The 26,163-nt window shown below is 46.0% G+C and overlaps 1 protein-coding gene across 1 annotated transcript in view; it reads right to left on the bottom strand.

Moving 5' to 3' along the window:
* LOC144121915 (protein O-mannosyl-transferase TMTC1-like) overlaps positions 1-26,163 on the bottom strand; it is a 137,885-nt gene that overhangs the window by 68,984 nt on the left and 42,738 nt on the right. Inside the window, exons 2-3 of the mRNA XM_077655354.1 lie at positions 4,454-4,631; positions 2,487-2,560 (exon numbers count right to left, since the gene is read on the bottom strand). Of these exons, the coding sequence (XP_077511480.1) occupies positions 2,487-2,560; positions 4,454-4,631 (252 nt within the window). The remainder of the gene's footprint in view (positions 1-2,486; positions 2,561-4,453; positions 4,632-26,163) is intronic.

Here is a 26,163-nt window from a genome sequence, read left to right as displayed (position 1 = left end):
TGTACACTTAAAGAAACTCTCCTTTCACACAATATTTCGTGCTTACCGATGCTAGACCGCCAGCAATTTTTGTACGTTTAGATCAACCGAGAGAGCGGGAAAACACGGGTCGAGCTTTATAGCAAGAGACACAACCACTACGTTTACTTAAGTTCCACTAGAAGTTCACAACGTCGCGTTTATTCCTGCATGGATCCTGGCGCTAAAATAAATCTTTCTTAATTACCCAAGGCACTAAAATTCTTAAACCTTGAATTAGATAAGACCAGCAACCAGTTTTTGTTAGCTTACACTTGCGTTTATCCAGGACACCAGATTGATTGAGCTCCACAACTGTGAAAAATGTGACACGCAGAATTTCGCGCATTTTCGACAGCATTCCGGTTCGTCAAGGCTCACTTCGCAATAGTTTTCAGTGCTTAAATAAACCCTGTCTGGTCAAACTTGAACTCAAATGCGATAGACATACTGCCCGTCATACCACCTAAGTTTCGAGCTAATATAATACCGGATTTAAGTGTTCCAGAGCGCCAAGCAACAAAACTTCGCGTTTTGCCTCGTGTCTGGGTTTGGCCCATTTTCCCCCACGTGCTAAAAATATTGGACCTAGAACTTGCGCATTACGGGAAAAATTCCACAAGCACAAATTGTGTAAGTGAAGCCCGTTCTGCTGGATTTCGAAAACGAGGTATGCCATATCGCAAACTCTTTTAAATGGATGCATTACATTTGGGCAAAATGTTAACTTATTAGCCGACTAACAGTTGACTGACACGGGTAATACTAGGAGATAACGAGCTTAAACGTTCGAGCTATTTTTTTTAATGTTGACTTTCACACCCTTTTTATCAAAACGCTTTGGGCAATAGGGATCTGCAAGTCGGTGTCATCAAAAAACCAAGCATTTCAAAGCAAGGCGTTTTTAATCTTCTGCTGTTGGACCATTCGGTAACCCTTTGCGCAACGAGCGGGTCTTTCAGCGCAAGAGATTAGCAAACACTGCTGGTTGGAAACAGGAAACTGTTTTGAAGACCTTGCGCTGGAAGGTGTGGTATTTCCTCAGCCACTATTCAGGCCCTCAAGTGGCGTATGATATTAACTTTCCACATTTGTTGTGGAAAAAGGCACGCCTCGTACTGTGGTTCTTTTTTTATCATCCACTCATGTCACCGAATTTATACTAAAAAAAATAGGGAGGTGATTGCGTTTCGTTATTAAGTTTGTCACTCTTGAACCTGTACTCAATGCACATCGAGAAAAGCTGATGGTCTCCTTCGGGTGATATCACACCTGAAGGGCCTTCTACTAGATGAGTTGTATTCTTTTGTCGAGGCAAACCTATTCAGGGGCTCAAGTTCGTGTGCCTAAGAATTAAGAAAGAATTTCAAGTGCAGGACGCTCTCGAAATGTTTCAAAACTTCCATGGTAGTTAGGTTGGCCAAAACCGGAAGCCGAGGTCTGTCCCTGTGCTTTAATTAGACGGCTCAACAGTAGAATTCTAAATGACCAACTTCCATATCGCTGTGCGTAATTTATTCGTAAAACTTGACCCCTGGCCTTCCCCTCCTGAACCCGGTGCGCCCCTCGGTGAAGTGGTACTCGCGGTGCGCCGCGCGGTCGTAGCCGGAGCCGCTGCCGCGTGCGCCTTAATTAAATCGCTTCGTGGCGAGACGAGAGCGGGAAAGGCAAATTATTCCGAAGAGGTCGCTAATGCGACGAGTGCAATTCTAACAGAGCCGTGAGTCTGCACGCAGGGCGGCAAAATATCGGGCGCCAAACGTGACGGGCCCTAATGCTTCTGTCCGCGCAAATTTATCCAGCTCACTGACTCTGTAACCTTAAGGAGGGTTTGATCAGTAAGCTTAGCGAGCGAAATTAAGGCAAATTTTAGTTGACATTAAGAAAATGGTAGCATTGCGCATTTATCAGTCGACGCCGAGACATCCCAGTGTCTTGCCCAACGTGCAGTCACACTTTTTGTGCACGTGGCACGCCCGCATACCTGCATCGCAGCTCGGTTACTCATTGGTGGTGCGATATTTAAGAACATTTCTATGGGTTCTGCGCGCGAAATAAGCTTACGTTTAGTTTCGACTTTAGTATCTCTTCATAAGGTAAGCAATAAAGAAACGTTGCCAGTATGCAATGCATGCTTTACTCGCTGTAATAAAATGTGGCATTCGCCACCACCCATTGCACTGTACAACTTCAACTGGTGGCCATGTTGGTCAGACATGATTTGTAGTGCAACCGCGCAAACATTGCACTGACTCGGAAGAGAAATTGCACTTAAACGCTTTTCTGATCTTTTAGTTATCTGCAGAGGAAGAAGAAATTATGCGAACTCGACAGACGGCTTCCTCTTCTTGAACCTGTCTCAGCGCAGCTCGTTCGTTCTTGCACGGAACTCACTCTTGAGGGTAACAGCGCAAAAGACGGGGGCGAAAGAGGGAGGAACGCGGGACGGGCTCTGGTACGGAACTCACCTTTGGTAGCAAAGGAACGACAGCAGGAAAAAAAAGCAGCACAGCAACTCAGCCCGGCCCACTACGCTAGAAACCTGCGCCAGAAAAAAAAAGGAACTTCTGTTTGCACAGAACCCGCGATAATGCCACTTAATCGTGCGCATTAAAACGATTATAGTGTGCCGCACCAAGCGACCTACTGCATGTAAATTCTCAATGAGGACGCGATGCAAAAATAACTGTAATTAACCGCTACGTTGAACAAGAGACACCTCAAGGGGTTAATTTTACAAGCTTGAGGAGGCAGTGCGGAGGACAGAAAGCAAAAGACGGCTCCAGTGAAGAGTTGAATAAAATCTCTAACCAGTTTCGGTTTTAATTCAAAGCTATGTTCTCAAATATTTATCTCCACTCTGCATTATCACCGCAGCTGATATGTAGCCATAAGCAAGCCTGAGCAAGGCTCTGCATGTCACTTAAAGTGCTCTGCGAACTTAGCTGGGACGGTGGCTGTCTCGCCTTCTACTGTCGAAGTTTTTCTTTTTTTTTTGGCAAGTATATCTGACCATGAAATCGTTTACTGGCGCCGCACTTAGTCTTCTACTACTTTGCTCTGAACTATCTGGTTCCTAGAACGCTTCGATCCGAGCCCTATGCCCTCCGTATATTGCGTACGGTGCTTTTAAGCGACATACGGGGGTCGGGGGTGTGGATTCCACTGGAGGAATGTGGTTCTTCTTTTGTACTTTCTAATCGGTTACCTCTCAGGCTTAAACTAAGACGCTACTAAATTCCCATTTATCAACGCTACAAATTAAGAAAAAACAAATCAATATCATTATACTTACCTTGGCTTCGGCGGCTGTTGGCTTCATTTAGGTAGGCAAAAGCCTACAGAAATAAGCCTGTGCTTATACCTTTTCATTTTTCTTTTCTCTCTTTATGGTGTTCATCAATTGGTAGGTAATAGTGTTATTATTTTATTGCTGAAAGATAAATAATTAGAAAGTAGAAAAACAACCATGTGTTGCTGGTGGGGTCCGAATCTAAAACCTCCAGATTTCGCCTTCGGTGCTCTACCAACTAAGCTAAGGCGGTGGCTGTCCATCTTCAGTTTTTACGTATAGGCTACCCTTGAGATTGGTTACCAGCGCCACTCTCGTTATATATTTTGCGACTACGTTTAAAACTTATGAAGTCTTCTAGTCAAAAAATCACGTTATTTCCCTCAGTTTACCGTAATATGCGTAGCAAAAAAATGTAGGCTGATACACGTGCGTTTCAACACGCGGGCGAGGACTCTTATCACCTCTTCGGACTCGCAGCATTGCAGCTAACAAGCAGAGACACTGACTGTCACAACTAACGCTGTAACAGTCCTGTGTGCTTCGATAATTCTATTATTATTACAACTTTGGTTTGGTTTATGGTGGTTTAACGTCCCAAAGCGACTCAGGCTATGAGGGACGCCGTAGTGTAGGGCTCTGAAATTTTCGACCACCTGGGCTTCTTTAACGCGCTCTGACATCGTACAGTACACGGGACTGTAGAATTTTGCCTCAATTGAAAGTCGACCGCCGCGGCCAGGATGGAACCCGCGTAATTCAGGTCACCAGCCGAGCGCCATAACCACTCAGCCAGCGCGGCGGCTATAACTACATCTTTAATACACTTTGCCCGAAACACAGCTCGAGTAACGACAATAAGTATTTCAGGCGTGTTTACGGACAGAAATCACAGTAGCGTGAACGTCTGAAACAACTCATTGGCACAATTTATGCTCTCGATATCAAAACAATAACCACGTCTCCTCAAAATAAGGTTGGTATTATACTTACGGAATGTTTTTTGACAGCGACCCTGTAGAGTTTTTACACAGAATATAGCCCTGGCTGCACCAGTTCCTAAAGATGCAATCAGGCTAATGCGCTCGCCTCGCCTACGCCCCTGCCTGACAAGGATAGAAGGTGAAAGACAGCGCCACTCACGGCCTCCGTGTGCACGGGGTGCGTCGCGAACAGCGCTGCTGCAAGGAAGGCAGGCAGGGACGGCATCTGGAGTACGCTGCGCGCCAAGATGGCCACCAGCGCTGAGCATGCGCAGTGAAGAGCCGCGTTCACCACGTGGTAGCCGCGCACGTGGAGTCCGCTTAACAGAAAATTGGCCCTGCGAGAGAGGACAGAAACGGCACCAACACGTCTGTCACTGCAGGGCGTATGTCCGGCGTTAATATTTGCAGGAACAAACACGGCCCACGGGACGGCAGGTGTACAAACAGAGAACAACCAGCGCGCAAGCATATTTTGTCCCAGCATGTGTTTTTTTACCCTTCTGCGACGCTGTTTGCTTGCTGCAAATACTTCTTTCGCGTGCATTCTGTAATGTGCCGTCGAACGTTGTGCAAAACTTTCAACTGAACGTGGATGGGTGGGGCCTCGCGTTGCTTTATTGATGGCGTGCTGTCGCTTTGTGCACGCTCAGACGATTCAGCAGTGTGCTTTTTGGGCAACTTTATCCAATTTATTTTCTTCCATGCAACAACTCAATCGTCCATCCGGAGCATTTAAGCAATTCATGATATTTGTGGCAGTGTTTCAATCATCAATATGCCAACGGGTTCGACAGTCAATTTATTTCTTCTGTGCTAGCTACCCTGCTAGCGATGCAGCTTACAGCAAAATGTGAATGTATTCATTGTGACGTTATAGGCATACGCGGCAAAATTTGAAGTCGGCGTGTATCAATCTATACTTAAGCAAGGGAAATACGCTAAAAAAGACAGGGAAGAGAAGAGCACAAGGACGGGCGCATAGCCGCCACTGACTTTATTCAGAAAAAAAGCATATTTATACCTTTATGAATGCCAGATGATTACCTAAAGCGCACACGCCAGCAACCTTTTTTCCTTTTTTATACATACTGACTGACATATCGCTTACGCAGTTAGCCCCTGAACCGTCAATAAAAAAAGCCTCTGCCAGCTCACGTGCCGTCTGGTCGAGACTGCGCCTCAAGATTTTGGTTCTAGCCAGCAAAGGCCGGCATCGCTTGCCACGCGTAGCCAAAGAGCATGCGCCGCAGTGTAAGGGCACACTGGACCCTTTTTCATTCTTCATCGAAAGCTGGCGTTCTCCCAGTCAATCATTTATACAATGGCACGTCTGGCCCTATGTATACTTTTCCGCATTTCAGAGGGATCTCATAAACAACACCCAACGAACACTTGCCAAATTGAGTGGCGCGTCATTTAGTGCATTGTCGCACCATCTTTCCACGGAGACCATCCGGGGGCACAAAGAAGCCAACTTGCGCGCTGCAGACAAAAACACCGGCACACGGTAGCGATTGGCTACATTCTTGAGGCTGTGGGACACCCTATGAACATAGGGGACAACCGCCCGTCAGATCTTTGCACGACCGTCGTCTTCGTGGTGTGTTCCAGTCTTAATCTTTGCAGAAGCTTCTCTGCCACGGCGACCACGACCGACAAAGGGAAACTAGCCGTCAGTAACCTACCAGATTATTGATGCTGCTATTGCCCAGGTGAACACGTGACTTTTGCAAGGCTTCCTTCAGACGCAACATGCCAATGGCGCGTTTTACCGTCTTTTGTATATGGCTTGTTTCAGCGATATGTAAATCAAACTGTATAAGAAAGAAAAAAAAGGTTGCTGGCATGTGCGCTTTAGGCAATTATTTGGCAATCAAAAAGGTATAAATATGTGTTTTTTTCTCCGTGAAGTCATTCGCGAGTATGCGCCCGTCCCTGTGCTCTTCTCTTCCCTGTCTTTTTTAGCGCATATCCCTTGCTTAAGTATGTACGACCGACTCGCCGAACATCCTGCACTGTTGTATCAATCTTTAATTCTAACCGAAACCAGAGGTGTTATTAGTTAGGAAAGACGAAAAAAACACACTGTTAAGCTCGGTTAATCACGGAATATTCTGCTTAAGCACTACTTTTTTACATGGACATGATTGTTGGGTATCTCCGGCGTAACCTGCGCATGACACCTTCTTCCTTAAAATTACTAGGTTATAAAACATTTGTGTGACCTAAACTTGAATATGCTTGACAATATTTGACCCTCATCAGTCTAACCTTATCTCAGCCCTTGAATCTGTTCAGAATCGGGCCACTCGCTTTATCCTTTCAACCTACTCGCGATACTCTAGCATATCCGCCTTGAAGTTCCAACTAAAACTTCCTTCTCTCGCCTCCCGTCGCCGAATTTCACGTCTCTGTCTTAATCACAGGTTTTTTCATTGTTCACCCCGTGACAGCAAGCTCATTCTACCAGCACGTCGAACACCCCGCACAGGCCATACAAACAGTGTCATCCCGCATCGTGCCCGCACTACTACATTTCAGAAATCAATTTTGTTCACACAGCTCGCGACTGGAATGACCTTCCCTCCGACTTAGCACTAATCCCTGATCCAGCCCATTTCAAGACTGCCATCGAGGAAGCCATGTCATCGTCTTGATTCCCATGTAACATTAATTGTTAACCGCTGTTCTTGCGCCCACTCCTCATGTAATGTCCCGTCAGGGACCCTTGAGGTTCAAATAAATAAATAAATAGATTGTTGAGTCTCAATGATTAAACTTGATTTGCTAAGTTAATATGGCGGTTATGCTCCTTGACAAAAACTCAAACGGAAACGGCTTTTCCACAAACTCACGGGTGAATATTTTCGTCGCTGCAGCGTTGTTAGACATTCTTACAATTTTTACTTTTTGTAAAGCACTTCCGCATCTAATCGCAGCTGGCGGTTCCTTGCGAACGTCTTCTCTTCGCATACTGCCTCTGTGCTTCCATTTGTTTCTGTGTCTCAGCCACGACATCAGCCTCCGTTGATGTACCGCTGGCGCAGTCATCTTGCCAGTGTTGTTCCGTCATCGCACACGACGAAACTCTTCCCAAGACAACCCGGACGGCCCCTGGTTAGCCTCCATGCTAACCCGAGAAGCAGGGCAAAGCAAAAAGTGCTCAAGCACGCATAACTGCGAATGCTAAGCGAGGGAAACTCCCATTGGCTTCTCATTTCAATCGGTTTCGCACGTTTAGAGCATTCCCTTGTCGCCATTATTCTCCCGATTAAGAACGATTCGCATGGGAAGCTTTCAGGGGGGGGGGGGGGGGGGGGGGGTGCAGGGAACCAGCCTCGCTGGCCTGGACGCAGCTATGTTGGTGCTCCTCCTTCTCTCCCTCTTGCGCGTTCGAAAAGGTCAAATCGGCTTCAGACACCCGCTTTTTGTGAGAATGCGGGTAGTACTGCTGCTGCTCTAAAAGAAATCCAAGTGTCCCCATCACGGTCGATGCGGCAAGTGAAATGCGTGCGCCGACGTCGATTTGGACGCGTGTCTCAGACGCTACACCACACTGCCATTAACATCAAACTGTTGTAACCGGGCCTTTCTGATTTCAAGAGGTTGAATTTATTGGCAGGGAGACTTTTATTTTCTCCCTTAGTCCAGTAATCTGTAGAGAGACAATTCGCCATCTTTGCATCTTTGTTTTGATAATGCAATGCTGTGTGGTGCGATTTCAGATTTCCTTATTCATCCACTTGACCTCAAGAACTGTTACCAGTTATAAAGTAGATTTCTCTTCCCTGTGTTTATCTGCACATATGCGAGCGGAAAAGGGTTCCTGCCTTAAGTAGCCTGTGTTTTCGCTTCCTTGAATAAATAGTTGGCAGTCGTCCTTCTGTGCAGTTTCTAACAATCCTCACTTCACCAATTTTGGGTCTGTGAAAAAAAAACGCTAATCTCTTCAGCGATAAGGTGAGCTGAAGGGTTCATACTTCGAGTCATTAGAGCTAAATATTTGATAGATTTCAGTGCAGGCTTAATGGTCGGGCGGCGGCAAGTAATCTAATACTGCGTTTTGCCACAGCCTCTCCTAAACCAAAACACAATCTGTGACACCTTTTAATGAGAGAGATCCTCGCGATTGTCCGAGTCACACGTACTCCTAGAAGAAGAAGGCAGTATAGCCGAAAAGTGGTGTTTCAGGTCACTGCCAATAATTGAAGGGATTTAGATATTTTTATATGCATCAGATCGATAGAGTTCTCATTCACAGGTGTTATGCTTTACTTATTTACATGCAGAAAATTCATAAAGATCATCTGTTTGTGCACTCAGAAATTCATTGCGTCGGACAGCATATGCCTCTCCTTCAGTTATCTCGATTGTACGAATTTACACAGGATACGACAAGAAAAGAGAAACCGCTTCAAATATATTGGGGGTCACTAGCGCACTCTTTATCCTTAGCATGCTTTCATTTTGTGGGCAGCATGTGGGTGGTCGTCGCATGATTATTAACAAATAAAAAAAATAACACGTTATGCAAACAAAATCTCAAATTCAAAAGGATGTGTTCGGTGATAAGTTGTCATTTCGTTTCGCTTTGTGATGCTCCGTGCAGTCTTTTTGTTTCTTTCGTCATAAAGCGGATTTGTTTCTCATTTACGAATGTACATGATACACTCACGAAGGCGCTCCAATTTCCCGAACACAATTTGCGCGGCTCTATCGCTGAGCGCTCTCACAGGCCACGGGAGAACATGAAGATTGTGGTTTAAACATAAATTACCAGATAAATAAAATTACTTTCACATTATCAACTCTAGCGCAATAGTTCCACCTTGAAAGTTGCTTGTTCAAGAGGCCCACCTAAACTGTTTTCTCACGACTTCAATCTGAAAAGCTGCGTGCTGGAAAGGCCCGTCTAAATTGTTTACTTAATAGTACCTTAAGCCTGGTTTCTTTTGTTTACCTTAGAATAAGGAACTGTCAGATGTTAGCAGCCTGAAACGTGTCCCTTTAGAAGAAATGGGCTCCCCAAATAAACAATCAATAAACAAGGCAGCTGTTAGAGCGAGTGCCTGCGGAAACTGCCACGCGCTTGTTTTATCTAGGACCACGCCTCGACAGCACGAGCGCGTCTATAGATGGGTTCCAGAAACCTGCACGTAAGCTCCCCTGCTCAGGTAAAACTCCTCGCCCATAGCGGACAGATCCGTTTTTAGGCCAGAAATTGCATGGAGTGCAAGTGCATTCTGGACTCGAAGAAATGCCGCGGGTCTTCACAGCGCGCGCGCGAGTCATGTGTTGTGATGAAAGTGTTAAGCGCACTTCTGCCAGGTCACTGCTTGGAAGGTGCAACACACTTGAAGCGCATACCAGTCGAGACGGAATATGAAATGCAGCTTGACCGAACTTTTGCTCGCCGAGGGCTTATGCCTTTTGGAAGACGTGTATATCGCTGCCCCCAAGATGAGCCACGCGGACTTGGTGAAGGACTTTTTGTGTTGCAATGTAGCTGACTTTAATATGTCTGCAACGCATCTATTGCGAGACTGGCCGCCGCTTTGGCCTGCCGGCACCGTACGGCAGTCTGCGCGCTAGAAGGATCGGATAAGTCTACAGCAACACTCGACACCCTGCTGCCGGGGCCTCGCAGGCCCTAGCCAGACGCCATCTGAGGTAGTGAACTCACCATTGCGTGGAATGGAGGCAGCAATGGTAGGCTACTATCTTTCGAAAGTACACGTCAATCGTTCAAGGACTCGATGCAAATTTGCGTCTATCATTCTGTCTTCTTGCCGCCGCTGGGTACCTGTGCGGCTCAGCGACCCTATCCCGTGCAAACCAATTGTTTTTGGAGGTTGTATGTGCTGTATTCATAATAATAGGGAGAAGTTAAGACCGCGGAGATAATGGTTTAGATTTTATATACATCTGTTAACTAGTCCTTCTTCCGCACTAATCCTTTTTCCCTTTTTTTCCGGCGCTGCACAGCTCTTCAGCACGCGGAGACCGGCATCATATCTGCGCATCGTAATAAGCGATCAGTTATCAGAACGCTGCGAATAAAGCAAGTTTCTGTAAGCACTAATGCTTCAGGTAATGCACTATCTGTCTTCACAGACCATCATCCATCCAATAGGTCCAGTTTCGCTAGGTTGATACCCGATACTACCGCATCAGGGTTCAACCGTAACGCTATCCTAGCGCAATCGATTCGTTCGATGCGAAGGCCTAGAAGGCATTCTCCTATGCGCTGCCGTTCAGGCATGAATAATGCAGCCGACGTAGCAAACACGCCAAAGGTGCACCGGCGGGCAAGAATAGCGCCTTCGCTTACTCCGTGTCACGTCTCGATTCAATTCCCCTCTATTCGAGTATGCAATGCGTTCGGCCAGGCGTGCGGGAATGCAAGGGTCTTACCATGCGTCAACTGAGAGGCGGAAAGAGGCGGCCGCTCGAGCCGCCTTTCTGAGACAACTTTCAATGCTTTCGTTCGATTCGAGGCCAAACAGAGGACGATTCCACCGAGCGATACGGCAAATGTTTCGTATGAGAAAGCTTTCCATTCCTAAGCCATCAGTTTCCTTTCCACGCATCCTGCCCTGCACGCGAGACGCACTGCAGAGTCAAGGAAGTCATGGCACTTCCACTGTTTAATGTGACTTTGATAAATGGCAACAAAGACTTCCTGCCTTGCCTGAGTGCTTAAGTTCCCTTAACGAAGTATGAAACGCTTCTATTATAGTCGAGGGGAATGTGAACGCACCCAATACAATAAGCTACGCTAAATCAAAAGCACCTATATCAGAAGTCGAATATATTCGCTAGGAAACAAAACCCTAATTGCAGTTTCAGCAAACTGAAGAGAATAAAAATGAATCTAAGAAGCTTTATAAAATAAAAGGCAGCGAATAAAGGTTCAAGTATTAATGTCTTCACTTCCAGAAAAATTGCACTGAGTTTACTGACTGCCTATAAGCTGCGAAAAAAAAAACAGCCTCAGATATGTGAGCTATGCATATGCCTGCCAGGAAGCTATCGGAATGGGATTGTTTTATTATTGGTGGTTAGCGTTTTCAGGTAATTCTATTTAAATGCTGCAAAAAAAAAACAATCCAAAATAGTCTTTGAACAGCTTCCGTTTAACAAGGGGCTTCATTAGTTTAAATGTGCAGCACGGTAGAGAGAAATATTCACAGGCATGGACCGAGGCACCCAAAGAAAAATATAGCCAGCTTTTCAATTAAGCTAAGCCACTGGTGCGCGTTGTGGTCATGTTTGCTGAAAATTCACAAGGATGAAAAGTGCACTAGTCAGTTTCGATTCAGTGCAGGGGAATAGCGCACCGGATGGACAATGCGGAATAAAAGACAAGCACATCGATTAATCGTAAGCACTGCTTTACAGGTAAAACGCTCTCGTTTATAGGCGCCGTCAGACGCTCCCCCCCCCACAGAAAACAAAAAGTGGCCCACTCCCGGGATTGCGACCAACGAAGAAAAAACTGAAAGAAATTAAACTGAAAAGAAATAAGCAAGACAGGGTATAAAGCGCCAACTGTCAAAAAACGCGCAATGCGCTGGCAAACGCATTAAAGTTCCTTTACTTAAAATACGCTACAGAACAAGTCCATTCAATTATTGTTCCCAGTGAATATTGTGTTTTTTTTCTATGTCCTTTTGGCTATATTGAAATTTTAACGTGATTGCGTTAAGTGCCCCGTTCACTGGAAACCCAAAGTCGGCTTTGGCGTGACCACTCTGAGATCACAGCGCCATCTGTGGCAGCAAATACTCATCACGTTTCGAGATTTCGTGGGGTCTGCTACTACCCTGAGATCACAGCGTAATCTTTGTCAGCAACTAGAAAACAGCACATCTCGCATTAATACTTGTAGCGCCATCTACAATAGTAGAAACAACCACCTGCCGCGTGTCAGTGATGACGTCATGGTACAATATGGTGCAAAGAGGTGGAACTATGTGAGTATTACGTCAGGGGACGAAATCCTTTAACCCTTTATGGAATCCCCCCCCCCCAGTATGGCGCCAGGTGACGAAATGGCGGCATAGTTCCGGTTCCACGAATGCAAGATGGCGACCACTAAAATATGTGTGTGCCGTCCCATCCCTTCCATCCTCCCCCCGGAAAAAATATCCTATAACGGGCAGGAAAATTGCCCCGCTACGGGACCGCTATACATGCATACATTTGTTCCTCTATATATACCCCAACAACAAGGGGCACCCTTCCGAGGAAAGTTGTGTACCGAATTGGTAGGCAAATAAAACCCTATATGTTGTGGTATAGAAATAAAACGACAATTAAATAATAGTTAAACATTGCATGCATGCAAATAATAATTGAAGCGTTATCATATCGCACCGCCAGCATAAGGCTAGGCCCACCTTGAGCCCCCAAACGAAGCAAATTCCGTTTGGGACGTATCTTGAGGGGGCGTAACTCGACAATGGGTAGACGTGCATCGTAATTTCTCTGATAGATGACGCTAGGCGTCTATCGCCTCGGCTCGGTGGAAAAGCTAGGTTGCTTTTTTCGAACTGCTCAGGGTTTTCTTCCCTGGCCCCGCTGGATGCGCAAAGACTTTCGTTTTACGCATGGCCAATAAAGCCAACGCTTGTTACTTCAACGTCTTCGAGGCGGTGGCGGCCTTTTCTCGCGTTCACTGGCGAAGACAAGGGCATTTAAATGGCTTCAATTACCTGGCTGCGGTGGTCCGTTGCACTCTCTATGCGCACCTTGAACAGCGAGATCATGTTGCATTTCTCTCGCGTGGAAAAAGCTTAGCTTCTTACTTCTTTTGTGTGCCTCCGAGCCGTGGGATGTTAGGCGAGACCACGAGCATTTAGCACATCCTTACTAGTGTCAACTTCTTTTTGTAGAGCTGAAATGATTGAGATGGTAAAGGAAATGCTTAGACGGGCACTGATTCGGTATACATATATTAAGGAAACCAACAGTCACCAAAAACCTAGGTACATAGGGAATTTCGTCCTTTTTTTCAATTTCTAGTGCCAATCAATTGCCTTTAAAGAAAATTATTAATAAAGCAGCACAAAAAACAACCATGCCGCCGGTGGGATCCGAACCCACGACCTCCGAATATCGCGTCCGGAGCACCGGACTCTTATGCGGGGCATGGCAAGATCATCTGGTTCTGAGACACAAGCGTTGCTGACAAAGTCGGTGGTGTCAGCGGTAGAGAAGGCGCTTGCAGGTGTTGTGGACCGTATGCTGACTACATTCACTGAAGCTCTGTCAAGGTTATTGCAAGTCAGGTTGCTCATTCAACGGTTGGCCTTCCTGTTCCTTCAACCAGTCCTTCTCATAACCTCTCTGGTGTCTCTACACTGCCTCCTATGCCTGCTGAGTCCTCGTCTGTGCCTGTACATGGTACCGGGGATACCAGCATTTCTACTGCTTGCACTACGGACGTCGAGATGGGGCATCCTTCCCAGAAGCGTAATGCTGCTTCCTCTCCTTCGAAGTCTGCCTTCCCAAGCAACAAAACCAGAAAGGTTCTCTCAGAATTCCACATAAATCTGATTTGTTACAGGAGGCTGTCACAGCCTCTCTGCTTTTACAGTAACAATGGCGGGGTTAAAAGTACCACAGTGGAATTGCCTTTCAGTGGTATCTTCTTTTCACGATTTACAGCACCTTGTCTCACAATTAGACCCAGACATAATTTTACTTTTGGAAACTTGGCTTACTTCTATTAGGCCATTCTCTCTCAAAAATTCCGGGTATTCCGAGCCAATCGCAATTGCGGTCAGGGTGGTGGCTAGTTAACATTAATTTCTTCTAAGTTTGTTCATCGGGCGCAGATAGCGCACCAAATTCAAACACCTAACTGTGAACTGTTGGCTGTAGATATCGCAATTCCGCAGTGTGCTCCTCTTACCGTTGCTAATGTTTACTCTCCTTCAGGTGTCCACAGCACAGATCATTTAAATGTTCTTTTGCGGTCTAACAATAGAGTGGTGATTGCTGGTGATCTCAGTTCCCATCACGTAATTTGGGGTTTTTGTACTGATGCATGTGGGCAGCTTCTATGGTCATGGATGTCAGCAAGGAACGTGCGTTGCTGTAACAGTCCAGGAGTTACTTTCTTGCGTTCCGACTCTCGGTCTGTCATTGACTTAACACTGGCTGTGAACGTGGCGCAGGTTTATTCGTGGTCTACAGTGGATTGTGGTACTTCCAGTGACCACTTTCCGATATCTTTCACAATAGAAGCTTCTCCCCTAAGGGCGACTGCGTCTCCACAAAAATACGTAAACCGCACACTTTTCAAAAAACTTGTGCAATCCTCTTTCTCCTACATTGCATCATCTGATAACTTGGATCGCGCTAACCAAGTTCTCGGTCCTGTGTTATGGGCCTCTGAGCGTTCCGTGTTCACGGTGCAGTCTACGGTCAAGAACAAACAGCCCTCCCTGTGGTGGAATGATGACTGTGAGAGAGCATATCGACTTAGAAAAGCTGCTTGGAAAATCCTCTCTCATAACCACTGGCCATGGAATTGGAAACAAACTTGTAGCGGCTTCATTTAAAAGGACCATTGGTAAAGCGAAGGAGGAGTTCAATGAGAATTTGAACAGTTATCTATCCAGCCCTCATAACCGCAAAGCTTTGTGCCGTTTCATGGAACGCACCCATAAAACACACACCTCTCATGTTACACAGTCCGCGGTGTTAACACCAGAGGGTGCAAAAAATGAACTTGACCAGATAGCACAAGGCCTTGCTTTGCGTTTTCAAGCGCAATTGGTGGTTCCATTCGTACTACCCCTCCGCGCGCAGACTTCACGGTGGTTACACCCTCTGAATTATTTTCCATTATTACTAGCCTCAAACCTGCAGCTCCCGGATGCGATGGGATCTCTATCGGTACGTTGAAGTCTCTTGTGGAAGAATTTACCTCAGATGTATTGCATATGGTTAATGCGTCCCTGGAGAGAGCTTGGTTCTCTCCTGAATGGAAAATTGCGAAAAATATCTTACTTCTCAAGGATACAAAAAGGGCTTTGTAATCGATAACATTCGGCCGATTTCCCTCTTGTCTAATTTAGTTTAATTTATTGAACGCATTGTGCACAGCCATCTTACAGATCATGTTTTTTCAGTACAAAGCCTTCAGTGCTTCTAAGATAGGGTTTCATCGGGGGTGCTCAATTTGGATCGCAAATTTAGATTTGGAAAGCAGAATTAGGATTGCAATGGAGAAGAAAGAGGTCGAGGCTTTAGTCACCTTGGATATCGCTAAAGCATATGACAGTGTAGAGCATTCGATACTATTGCACAAGCTGGACGAAATTCGGCCGCCTTTTTACATTCTTGCATGGGTTCAGGAATTCCTAAAAGAAAGGCGGTTCTTCTGTTCTGACGGTTCCTTTACTTCGGAGACTTTTTCACAGACTAGGGGTGTGCCTCAGGGTTCGGTACTGTCTCCTTTACTTTTTAATATACTTGTGTGAGACATTCAGGGTGACGTCGAAGTGTATGTGTATGCGGACGACATCGGCTTTTTCGCTTCTGCTAGAGACATTCACTCACTTTACCAGCTTTTGAAGACCTACCTCAATGCACTGAAAGTATGGCTGGCCAATCACACTTAACTCTTAACGTGAACAAATCTTCCGGTGTCATTTTTCATCCAGCGTACCCTCTTTCTATAAGTCTGCAGTATTGTGGCGCCCAAATCCCGCAAGTTGAGTCCTTAAGGTACCTAGGTGTAATTTACGACCCTCATCTCGACTGGCGACCTCATATCAAAAGTATAGTCTTAAATGGTGAGCAAGTTCTCGGTCGCCTTATGCGAATCAGCAATAGGAAATCTGGTATGCGCGGAGACACTCTCTTATTTCTCTATAAGAATTACGTAAGACAAATTCTGGAGTTCGGTTGCGTTCTGTTCTCCGGTTGCCCTAGATATAAAATTCAACCGCTGGTTCTTTTCGAGAGGCGCGCTCTACGGCTCTGCCTGGGATTACCAAAATCAGTGGCGAATTGTGTCCTCTTTCTGGAAGGTCACATACGAGACTTGAACTCTCGCTTCCAGCTTCTCACAGTGCGCACCTTCTTACGGGGACTTGAGCCAATGCCTGGAGTGGCTCCTCCAATTTCTTTGACAAACCCAGCTTTCTTTCTAGATAAACATTGGCCGATTTACAAACTGCCTCAATTTGTGTTTACCGAGCACCTTTTGTCTAGAATTTCAGTCTCGCTTAGGTCTGTGCAATGCGTCAGCGATTTGCAGGCTGCACCAGCTGTTTGCTTCGACCATATTCTGCCGCTTTACACAAAGCACTTATCTGCCAACGTGCTAAACGGTCTCCTGGGGTCTATTGCACTATCCGAGACATGCTGCATTTTCACAGATGCCTCTCAACAAGCCGAAAAGGCAGCAGTAGGTGGTTATTCACAAACACTAGACAGGCGTTATTCTCTCCGGATCCCTGATTATACACCAATTTTCACTGCTGAATTTCTCGCTATTGGTTTGGCCCTTCAAAACGTTCCCAGCAATATTTCTCAGGACATCATTCTCTAGGACTGCCGCTCAGTCTTGTCTGCACTAGAACGCTCGAAAACTACTCTCCTGTACCGATCCCTACTGTACTTTGCGCCACGTCATGTCCTAGAGGTGCGCTTTCAGTGGATCCCAGGGCACTGTGGCATTACTTCAAATTTGATGGCCGATTTCTTAGCGAAATCTGCCATCAATGACCCTGTTGCCCAGGGCGTTCCAAACCTAACATTCCTGACCACGTCCCGTTATGAACGTTACCAAATTCACCATTACCTGAACCATGAGCCCATCCTTGGTACAGCGGATTTCGAACATTTGAAATTCCCATGGAACATACGTTACCGCGCATCAAGACAATGTGAGGTTGAGTTGGATATACCTGGGCTGAGTTGGCTATACTCGAAAGAAAACAGACGGGACCGGCCTTCATTCCCGGCCGAAACGTACAGTGAGTGTTCACCAAATGTTTCTTCTCGCGAACACGTATAATATATTGCCGCGAGGTATGCTCTTCAGATAGCGATGGAGGGCTTACCGGCACACCAGGCCAGCTAAACACAATCGTTGTCTTTATCCTGCAATGCTTAGTACCTTTCCTGGCGTTTATGCCATTCGAATACGTCTTCCCCAAATGCTGAATACGGGACAAATGCTGCATGTTTCGTCCACAGCAATAACAACGCGTCTGATATCGCAAGTTCAGTTTCGGAGCACTGAAGCGCACACACCGACCAGCCCAATCGGAATATTTTTACTTCTGCCCGGTTTGCACTCTGCGGACACGGGATTTTTACCTATCTGTATTCTCGTGCCAAAACCTATAAGCAATTTTCAGAACGGTCCTGGCGATGACGAAAAGAGATAAAATGCTAGCAGTAGCTGTACTGTAGGCGTGAAAATTCTCCAGGACGCGCACCAGGAGATTTTAGCTAATAGTTGCCATTGTTGGTTAGTTGTCGCCTGCTACCAGTAGCACACGTCACAGCACGCGAGTCCGACTTTCATCACGACAAGTATGGTCTCCTGCACGCGGCTAATCAGAGATATCAGCTCCGGCTCCAGATGACACGTCCTCGACTTTTCTTCTCGACTATACATAAAAGCTTACATTACATTACATTGGTCATAATTTCGAGCTCCCTTTTGCAGCCCCATTTGCGCATCCTGCGGCCCTTAAATTCTAATTTCATTTTCAGTGAACAAACGCATTGCAATCACCGGCTTCTGTTATTTACTTGTCGAGCCTTGGCTCCTTGAACACTGTAGTCTAGACATATGAAGCGGAGAAAGCTTTTGAGAGGTCTGAGTATGTTTATCACAGGTGGGACTCTGCACACGTCGTGACATGATCTGTAGGCGCAAATATCCTTTTTACGTTTTTTTTTCGCGTAGAGTCTCCAACATACTAAATTGCAGGGATGCTTTATTAAGTAGCAAAACAACCTATATACCATTTCTCTTGCTATAGCCAATTAGCAAGGATATTGTGCATTGCTGAAAACGATCCAACAGCGCTACGACGGGACAAAGAGAACGAGAACACTTGCGCAGAATATCGTTCTCTTTGTTCCGTATTAACGCTGTTCCATCCTTTCTGTCAGCACGTACCAACCAGAATTCAACAGCCCAATTCTGCATTGCATGCGATTTGAGATAAAATCACTGCTTTCGGCCATTCAAATTTCCGTAATTAAAGAAGCATCAGAACGAAACCAGTGCGCACAAGGGGTCTAGCTAGCGGCAGACGCCCTCTAAATAAAGGTACGCAAATGAAGAGGCTATTGTAGTCGGTGGCCCGTAAGCGGTAATGTAACGATCAAGCGCCATCGCGAGAGATTGTTGCGATGTCCTTATGCCTGACGGACGCAGTGGTTCTTTCTGTGGCCAAAGCTTTCTCCCTGATGCCGAAATTCAAGCTTGCACTGCAACTCTGCTTCATTTTTGTTTATACCTGCCGCGGTGACTCACTGGCGTTCGAGTGCCAGCTCGATGTCGCGGCTTCAATAAACGCCACAGTTTGATCGAAATTAAATCCGAACGCGTTCGTGGATTGCGATTTCAGGGCATTGAAAAAATTCCACATACTTGAAGCTGTTCTAAACCCGACGGAAGCAGCTAGCCTCACAGTCGAGAGTTTTGCATTCGGCCGCTATAATTCGTTACCGCTATTAACTTTATTCTTTCTAGGCGCTAACATCAATAAAATGTCCATAGTAGATACATGCTGACGCCAGTTCGGTGCCAACCCCGTGCCCCCACACGTAAATTTCTTTCCATCGAGAGGACAGAAAACACATAAAGTGTTGCGAGAACTCCTTAAAAAGGGAAACTTTTTCTTAGTACTTTGGGTTTGAACCTTGTACATGTTAACCGTAGTCAACGAGCCCAAATGTCAGTTTTTCTCAATTGTAAAATTAACGTGAAAAATCAGTCCCATTCCTGGTGTACTGACGTGTACATGAAATAGAAATTTTAGTTTTGATTGAGATGCAAAGCGTAGAAAGCTTTGAACAGCCATCAAATGAGTGTTGGAGCTTTGATTACTGGGCCGCTTTTACCAAGCCTAAACAAAGCTTTGCTGCCAAGTGAAGTGTAGATTACACTCAAGCGCTTCTGAAAGTGAGCATTCAAACTTCGGAGCGAGGTCTCTACGTGTTTAGCTGCCTTGAAAACAGATAGAATACGTTACTACTATGCCTTCATGCTACGTTGGGGATTATTTTTCGTATCCATGCCGCCGATATTTACATAGTGCGCTTAACAAAAGTCATTGCAGGTGCCACTGCCAGTCTTGTGTGCCTTCCTTCGCCTCAAGAACTATCGTTTTCATCCGCCTGATCGCGTAATGCGCCCCTCAGCGGTCATTCCTAAATTGAACCTCAGTGGCCAATGCGCTGCGGCCATCGCACAGAGTTCAAGACACTGGATTCAACGCCGGTCGCCATACTCGTCTTCCTATGGCACACGACACGACTGAGACCATAACGGCGGCTATCAGCTGACGGCGGCACGCAAATATAAGGCTTATACGACGCCCTATATCCCCTACTCGGTCGGCGCTCGATTGTAGGGAGGATATTGATACGGACGTAATCGCCCACTGCGTTTTTCTTCCCCCCCCCCCCCCCCTGCACAGCGTTTACGGTGCCTTGTGGAGGCGATTCGGTGTAATGCCGTTTCTGCAACAGCCGCGTTCAATACGGTGTCGCAGTGCAGCTCCCCACGCGTATAGCCGTCCGGATAGTCGCGATCGAAAGCAATTCCGAGACGCTTTCTGGCCCGATGCGCATCGCCGCGCGCTCGACAGAGGCGAATCGCGTGCCTCGTTCCGCTGTGCCGCGGGGCATGCACCGTGCAACGCGCTATCTCTGCTCGCTGCTTTATTTTCCTCGGCATTCATTCCCCCACCGTGTTCAGGCACGCACGTGAGTGTTTGCGGACGGACAGGTGTATTCGTTCTCTCTAACGTTTTGCTTTGGAAGGAAGCGCGCTGTTTCCGGTTTTCAGCGAGTAGTATGGCAGTGACCCAAGCGGTAACTTGAACACGCTCTTCAAGTCCTTTTTTCGACGGAAAAACCCAATTCAATCACGCAGTGTGCGTAGTCGCGTCGATGTTTTCTTCTCACAACTGCGATCGCCGTCATCTAAAGTGCCCCGTTTCGGATACTTTGCAGCCTCACAGATTCGGAGTCCTGTCTCTTTTTCATTCTCTTTGCTTTTCAACCTTCTGAGTATTGCTTCGTTACGGTAGCTTTTTCACACTTCTAACGGGGCATTTTGAGTACTTACTGGCTACGCAAAGTGAATCAATAACATTGAATGTAATCATTTGTGGCTGTGTGGCATTTTTTTTTCTTTCAGCGCTAGCGAAGCCAATTGTACGTGCTCCTCAAACACCACCACGAAATTTTCCAGCGAATTACGATTGCCTGTTGTCTTCTATGTTAGCCCGAACTTCATCAGGAATACCGATGACTGTATTGTTACAGGTCCGATGCTGTGCATCAGACTTCAACATCAAAAGGTCCACGCCTAGCTCTAAAATGAAACATCCTTGCACAGCGGTAGCTTTTATAACCTATATCCGTGCAGTCGCCATCTGTCCTCAGCGAGAACGCATGTGCCTCACTCTGCCATCGTTGCCGTCGTTGGTTGGGGTCGCAAAAAGACCTAGCAAACGTATCGACCGGCTTTTCATAAAAATATCCTAAAATTCGCAAAGTCCCCCTTGCCGGTTTCGACGGCACTCTGCCAGTCGTCCTAGCTGACCACGTCAACATCGACGTAATGAAGCACAGGCATTACGTCATTGACGTCGCATCAGGGGACTTCATTCTCCAGAAACACAACAAACATCCAGAAGCACATGCATCAATCTGGAGTTCAGCTAGCAGTGCAGTATAAAATCAATCATGCTCATATGGGCGCAAAAAGCAGGCATAACTAGAACAGAAGAAGTGAAACGGCACAGTCAGTAAATGCCATTACAGGCATTCTCGCGAAGCCATCACAACGGCAATCACCCTAAAACTCATTATGTATTATGTTATCATTTATTGCATCAGCTGGATATTCAGCTAGAGCTTGTTACTCGCCGTGCCATTAGGGTAAGCGCCCGGCATTGTGCGTTTCTCATTATAGATGTACAAACAGAAGACCGGCTCGAGAATTAAGGCACATTATAGCAGGTCGTGCAAGGGCAAAGTATTCAGGCGCTTATTTGCAAATTCTTTTTTCTTTTAATTTGAGTGCAATATTATCAGCAGGTACTTCTTCCAGATCAAATAATATTGAGCGGTTCCCAGGAAGCCGAAAAAAAAGCAAATCGAAATGGCCGCAGAATTTAAGCGCTGTTTTTTTTTTGTGCTCGAAGATAATAGTAAAAGCGAAGTAAAAGCGAAGAAGCACATCAGTAACACGAGTATACGAAAACTGAAATATATTCAGTGGTCAGAATGTAGATAAAGATCGTAAAGCTCTTTTCGTGATGTCGTGGAGCACCGCATACTAATGCGAGGATAACTTCTGAAGCTTCTATGCAAATGAAACAAACTACATGGAACCAAACTTATGGATAACATAGAATTAAGAAGTTACTGCTAACTTAAAGTCAATGTGGGCGGCGCCTTGGTAGTGCCACTAAGCATCTATAGCAGACAGCGTATAAATGGCAAAAACCATTTTTTTTTTGCATAAGTAGTCACGTAAAAAAGAACTGGATTTTCCCTGAGAATTTAGGTTCTCGGCGATCTCACATACACACCGAAGCAAGCGAGATTTTTATGAATGGACGAACACATGTTCTGAAAGCATCCGAATTATAAACCGCGGGAAAAATAAACCGCGGGAGTCTATGAAAGCGGCCTTATGTTTTGTGTGACAAAACTCGACTTCAGAATAGCCTAAAGCTTCAGTCGACTTCTTTTTTTCAGCTGGTTACAAAACTTCGAGCGACACTTAAGCTCCGCGATAGCGTTAATGGGTCCCTCCAGGGGCATGTGGGCTTCTTTGCATACCTGTTTAAAAATATGGGAGTTATTCTTTATGTTATTTTATGCTTTATGTTTAAAAGCCAAACACGTACAAGTGCACAAGAGCATGGACAAAAAAAGACTTCGACAACACGAGCGTCTTGCACCAACACACGAACTCACCCATCAATATGGGCTCCTGAGTTCACAAAGCATCTGTTTAATCAAGTCGAACGAACGTTTCTCAGTGGTTGAAGAGTAGAGCGCGGCCCTCGATCCAAAGGGCAGCGGCTCGACTTCCGGCTCGACCATTTTTATTCTGAGCGCAATTCCTCTTCTTTCTTCAGAGGCAGTATATGTAATGGTGTTGAATGAGGCCACAACCCTGTAGGCCCATGAGAAACTGTGTAGCGACGTCGTCACAGCTGTACTGAGCGATCGTTATGGGGTGATTGAACCATCCCCACGAGGTGTCATGTCACGGCCCTCTCGTGCATTACCGAACTTGTGAACACGCCAAAAACTACGGCGGTTTCTCCGTGAACACCCGTAGCGCTATCGCGTTAATTCAAGAGGGGCTGAGTCTTCGACCGGTAAAGACCCTCTCTGTCGAAAGCAAGAGAACAGTTGCCCGAAATTCGTATGTTCAGAGCACGGTAATGCCATCTTGCGTTGGACAGCTATAAGCGAATGCGCTCACACGCACCGCATTTGTTGCGCCATTGTGAAGTGTTGTGCTACTGCTCCACACGGATGAAGAGTGTGAGATCGCACCTTCGCATCGAGGCGTTTTTTTTCTTCTTTCATCACCTCCGTTGCCGTAGGTTTTCATTTGTTGAGATTATGATATGTTTAGCGTTAAGAGACTGGAAGGGGACAGAGTGGGTGAGGGAACAAACTCGGGTTAATGACGTCCTAGTAGAAATCAACAGTAAGAAATGGGCTTTGGCAGGGCATGTATTGCGAAGCCAACACAACCGCTGGTCCTTAAGGGTAACGGAGTCGACTCCAAGAGAAGGCAATCGTAGCAGGGGGCGGCAGAAGGTTAGGTGGGCAGATGAGATTAAGAAGTTTGCAGGCAAAGGGTGGGCACAGCTAACAATGGACGGAGTTAATTGGAGAGACATGGGAGAGGCCTTTGCACTGAAGTGGGTGTAGTCAGCTGCTACAACTTCCTTGCAACGGTATTTGAGAAATTTTTTACTCTTAGGATTCATTCCAGAATAATAAGAGTGGGACCGAGGGTTACTCTAAAATACGACAATCCACAGGTTTCTGCTCATGCCTGACATAACTCTTGACCCTCGACGCCGAGACCAATGTAATCTCTTTCCGGCGCTGCCCATGAAATGTGCCGTAATGGCTAGGAATGACAACTGAGAAGTTAAGGGGTGAGTAAATAAAAATATTCTCTCTCACTCACGTGATAATATTGCTCAACGCGATGCTTACATTCGGTCTGAGAATAACAACACTGCATATCACTCCAAGAAGCTTTAAAATTGCCGCGATTAGGGGGACAAAATGAATCAGTTATCGTACTTAAATGGGCTATACAGACTCATTTGTGTTATGGACAAATGTAATCTTGAATTCGGTCTGCGAATCTGAACAATACTGCTTTAGCGCATAGTTATCCGTGAGAACAATCACACTTCAATACCGGAAGTTGGGCAAGCTGGTCGATCTTCATCATGCATTGTAGCGCGGAGGAAACGTGGAGGCACAGGGAGACGCGGCGTTCGCTACTGCCTGTTCGCGCCTTGTTCATTACCAAAGTAGAAACAGCAACTCAAATTTCTCTCCCCTCTGCTATGTAAAACACTAGCTGTTGTAGACGGCCATTAGGGGCATTTTGAATAAACAAACAAACTAAATAACAAAAAAATGAATAAATAAATAAAAAAAAAAATAACTGACAAGCCTTGTCGTGTTAAGAGTACAATTTTATGCAAAGTTGTAACTGCGCGACACTCGCGCATAATTCGTTTTTCAGCAAACCTTTGATTGGTATCAGCATCTGATTACGTTGTAGAAAAACATTTGCAGCATTTTTTATAACGAGATGAAATGTAAGCTTTTTTGCTTTGTAAAGAGGTGTTTTTCAACGACACATTACTGCGGCTGCCAAAACACAGGACACTTATGAATTCAGAATTACCATGGGTTTGAAACACTGGATCACCGAGTCGGTGACCTACTTCATTACCCCCCCCCCAATTATATTTGCTACAGTTAACGGTACAAGTGCTCGATCCTTCAAGGGTCACGTTATTGAGCTTTTTATCGCCACTTACGGAGCGAGAGCTTGTAAATGAAAGTTTTTCTTTTACGCTTTAACAGTACTGCCCGTGCCTGCCATAGCTAAGCCGACAAATTTATGCCTTGCATTGGTGTCCGCGTTTTGTAGAGCTGGACACGAGCCATATGGGTTTATTTTTGTGCATATATCTGCAAAAGCATACATTTCTCCATGCTTGCAGGATATATGTATGTTGGTGATACAGGCAGAAAGGTGGGGAGCGGCGGGGAGATTGAAGTTTACGCTTATCACGTATGCCGTGGACTTCTTGCCCAGTCGTTTAATGAATGTTCAACGATAAAGTTCAAGGCACCTGTTTGTTCCGTGTCTGGTAGAATTGCGGAGATGCCATCACCTAAAGAATTCGTGCTTTCCGCCTTGCTCTCTGTATTTGCCTTCGCGCGCTTAGGCTCAAAGTGGAGAAATATATGCTCCTGGAATGCGATTTACACAAGTTCGTGTGAAGCCTACTATCGGCGTCTAGCAGAAACAAAATGGACCAAGATCTGTTCTAAACTGCCATGAATATGAAAGGCAACGTTTACCCGGCGTGGTCAGTGAGTATCTATGACTGTCGGCTGATGACCACAAGCGTGTGGGTGCGGCCTTTGCCCCTTTGTCAAGGCACTCGCATTGTTACGGGCGCCTGACTCAGACATCAGCGTTCTGAGATGCCGATGCACAATTATGAGTCCCAAATGGCCAAAAGCTATCCAGAGCCCTCCACTACAGCTTGCCTCCTGACTCAAACTGTTTCTTTTAACGCGACAGCGTCAACAGTCTCATGTCGCGTCGTTGGCCGTAAGCTGAAAATCCACGAAAAGTCACCAGAGAAGCAGCCTAGGTTGCAGGCAGGTTATCTAGGTCACCTCGCCTTGTGACGTCATCACAACTTGCCCACCGAATTGAAAGTCAACTGCCCACCATGAAAGGTGTTAATTAAATCAATAATTGGTCGCGAAAGGTTCTTCGGGAATAGCAACCTGTTTCTCAGAAGCCCAACCGCCTGCAGCAACTGTCATGACAGGGCGGTGGCTCATCGCTTAACCGCGGCACCACTGCGCCAGGAGAGGTATGAGTGGAAAATGTTAAGTGGAAAATGATGAATCTCGCATATATGAGCAATGACCTATTAACCATATTGCGTCATACTCCTAAGCAGAAGCTTAAGTGCGGCCTCGAGTTTTTGCAAAGTTTTTTCAAAGAAAGACGTAATTTGTAGTGAATGGAAAAGTTGCCTTCATTGTTTTTTTTAATACTCTAGCACGCTGCAACAGAAGGCTGCCTGCGAAAGTCATTACCGGGGTCCGCGCTATAGAAGACACAAAAATATTGCTTTGATTTCAGCTCTGTTGCTGCCGTGAGCTGCTTTCTGTTACGAGGAAAAGGCTGGAGAAGACGGAACACACCGACGGGGCGACAATGAAGAGCCAACGGAGCTGCAGCAGATAACGACCGGCGCAGCCGCAAGAGCGTCGAGACAAATTGGACGAACCAGAGAGAAACACCAACGCGGTAGGGAAACAAAAGCTGCAACGACGGCG

This window comes from Amblyomma americanum, chromosome 2 (genome assembly GCF_052857255.1).
Source record: "Amblyomma americanum isolate KBUSLIRL-KWMA chromosome 2, ASM5285725v1, whole genome shotgun sequence".
Classification (NCBI taxonomy): domain Eukaryota; kingdom Metazoa; phylum Arthropoda; class Arachnida; order Ixodida; family Ixodidae; genus Amblyomma; species Amblyomma americanum.
The sequence above is the reverse complement of the archived record's forward strand: the minus strand, read 5'-3'. Positions and strand labels throughout refer to the sequence as shown.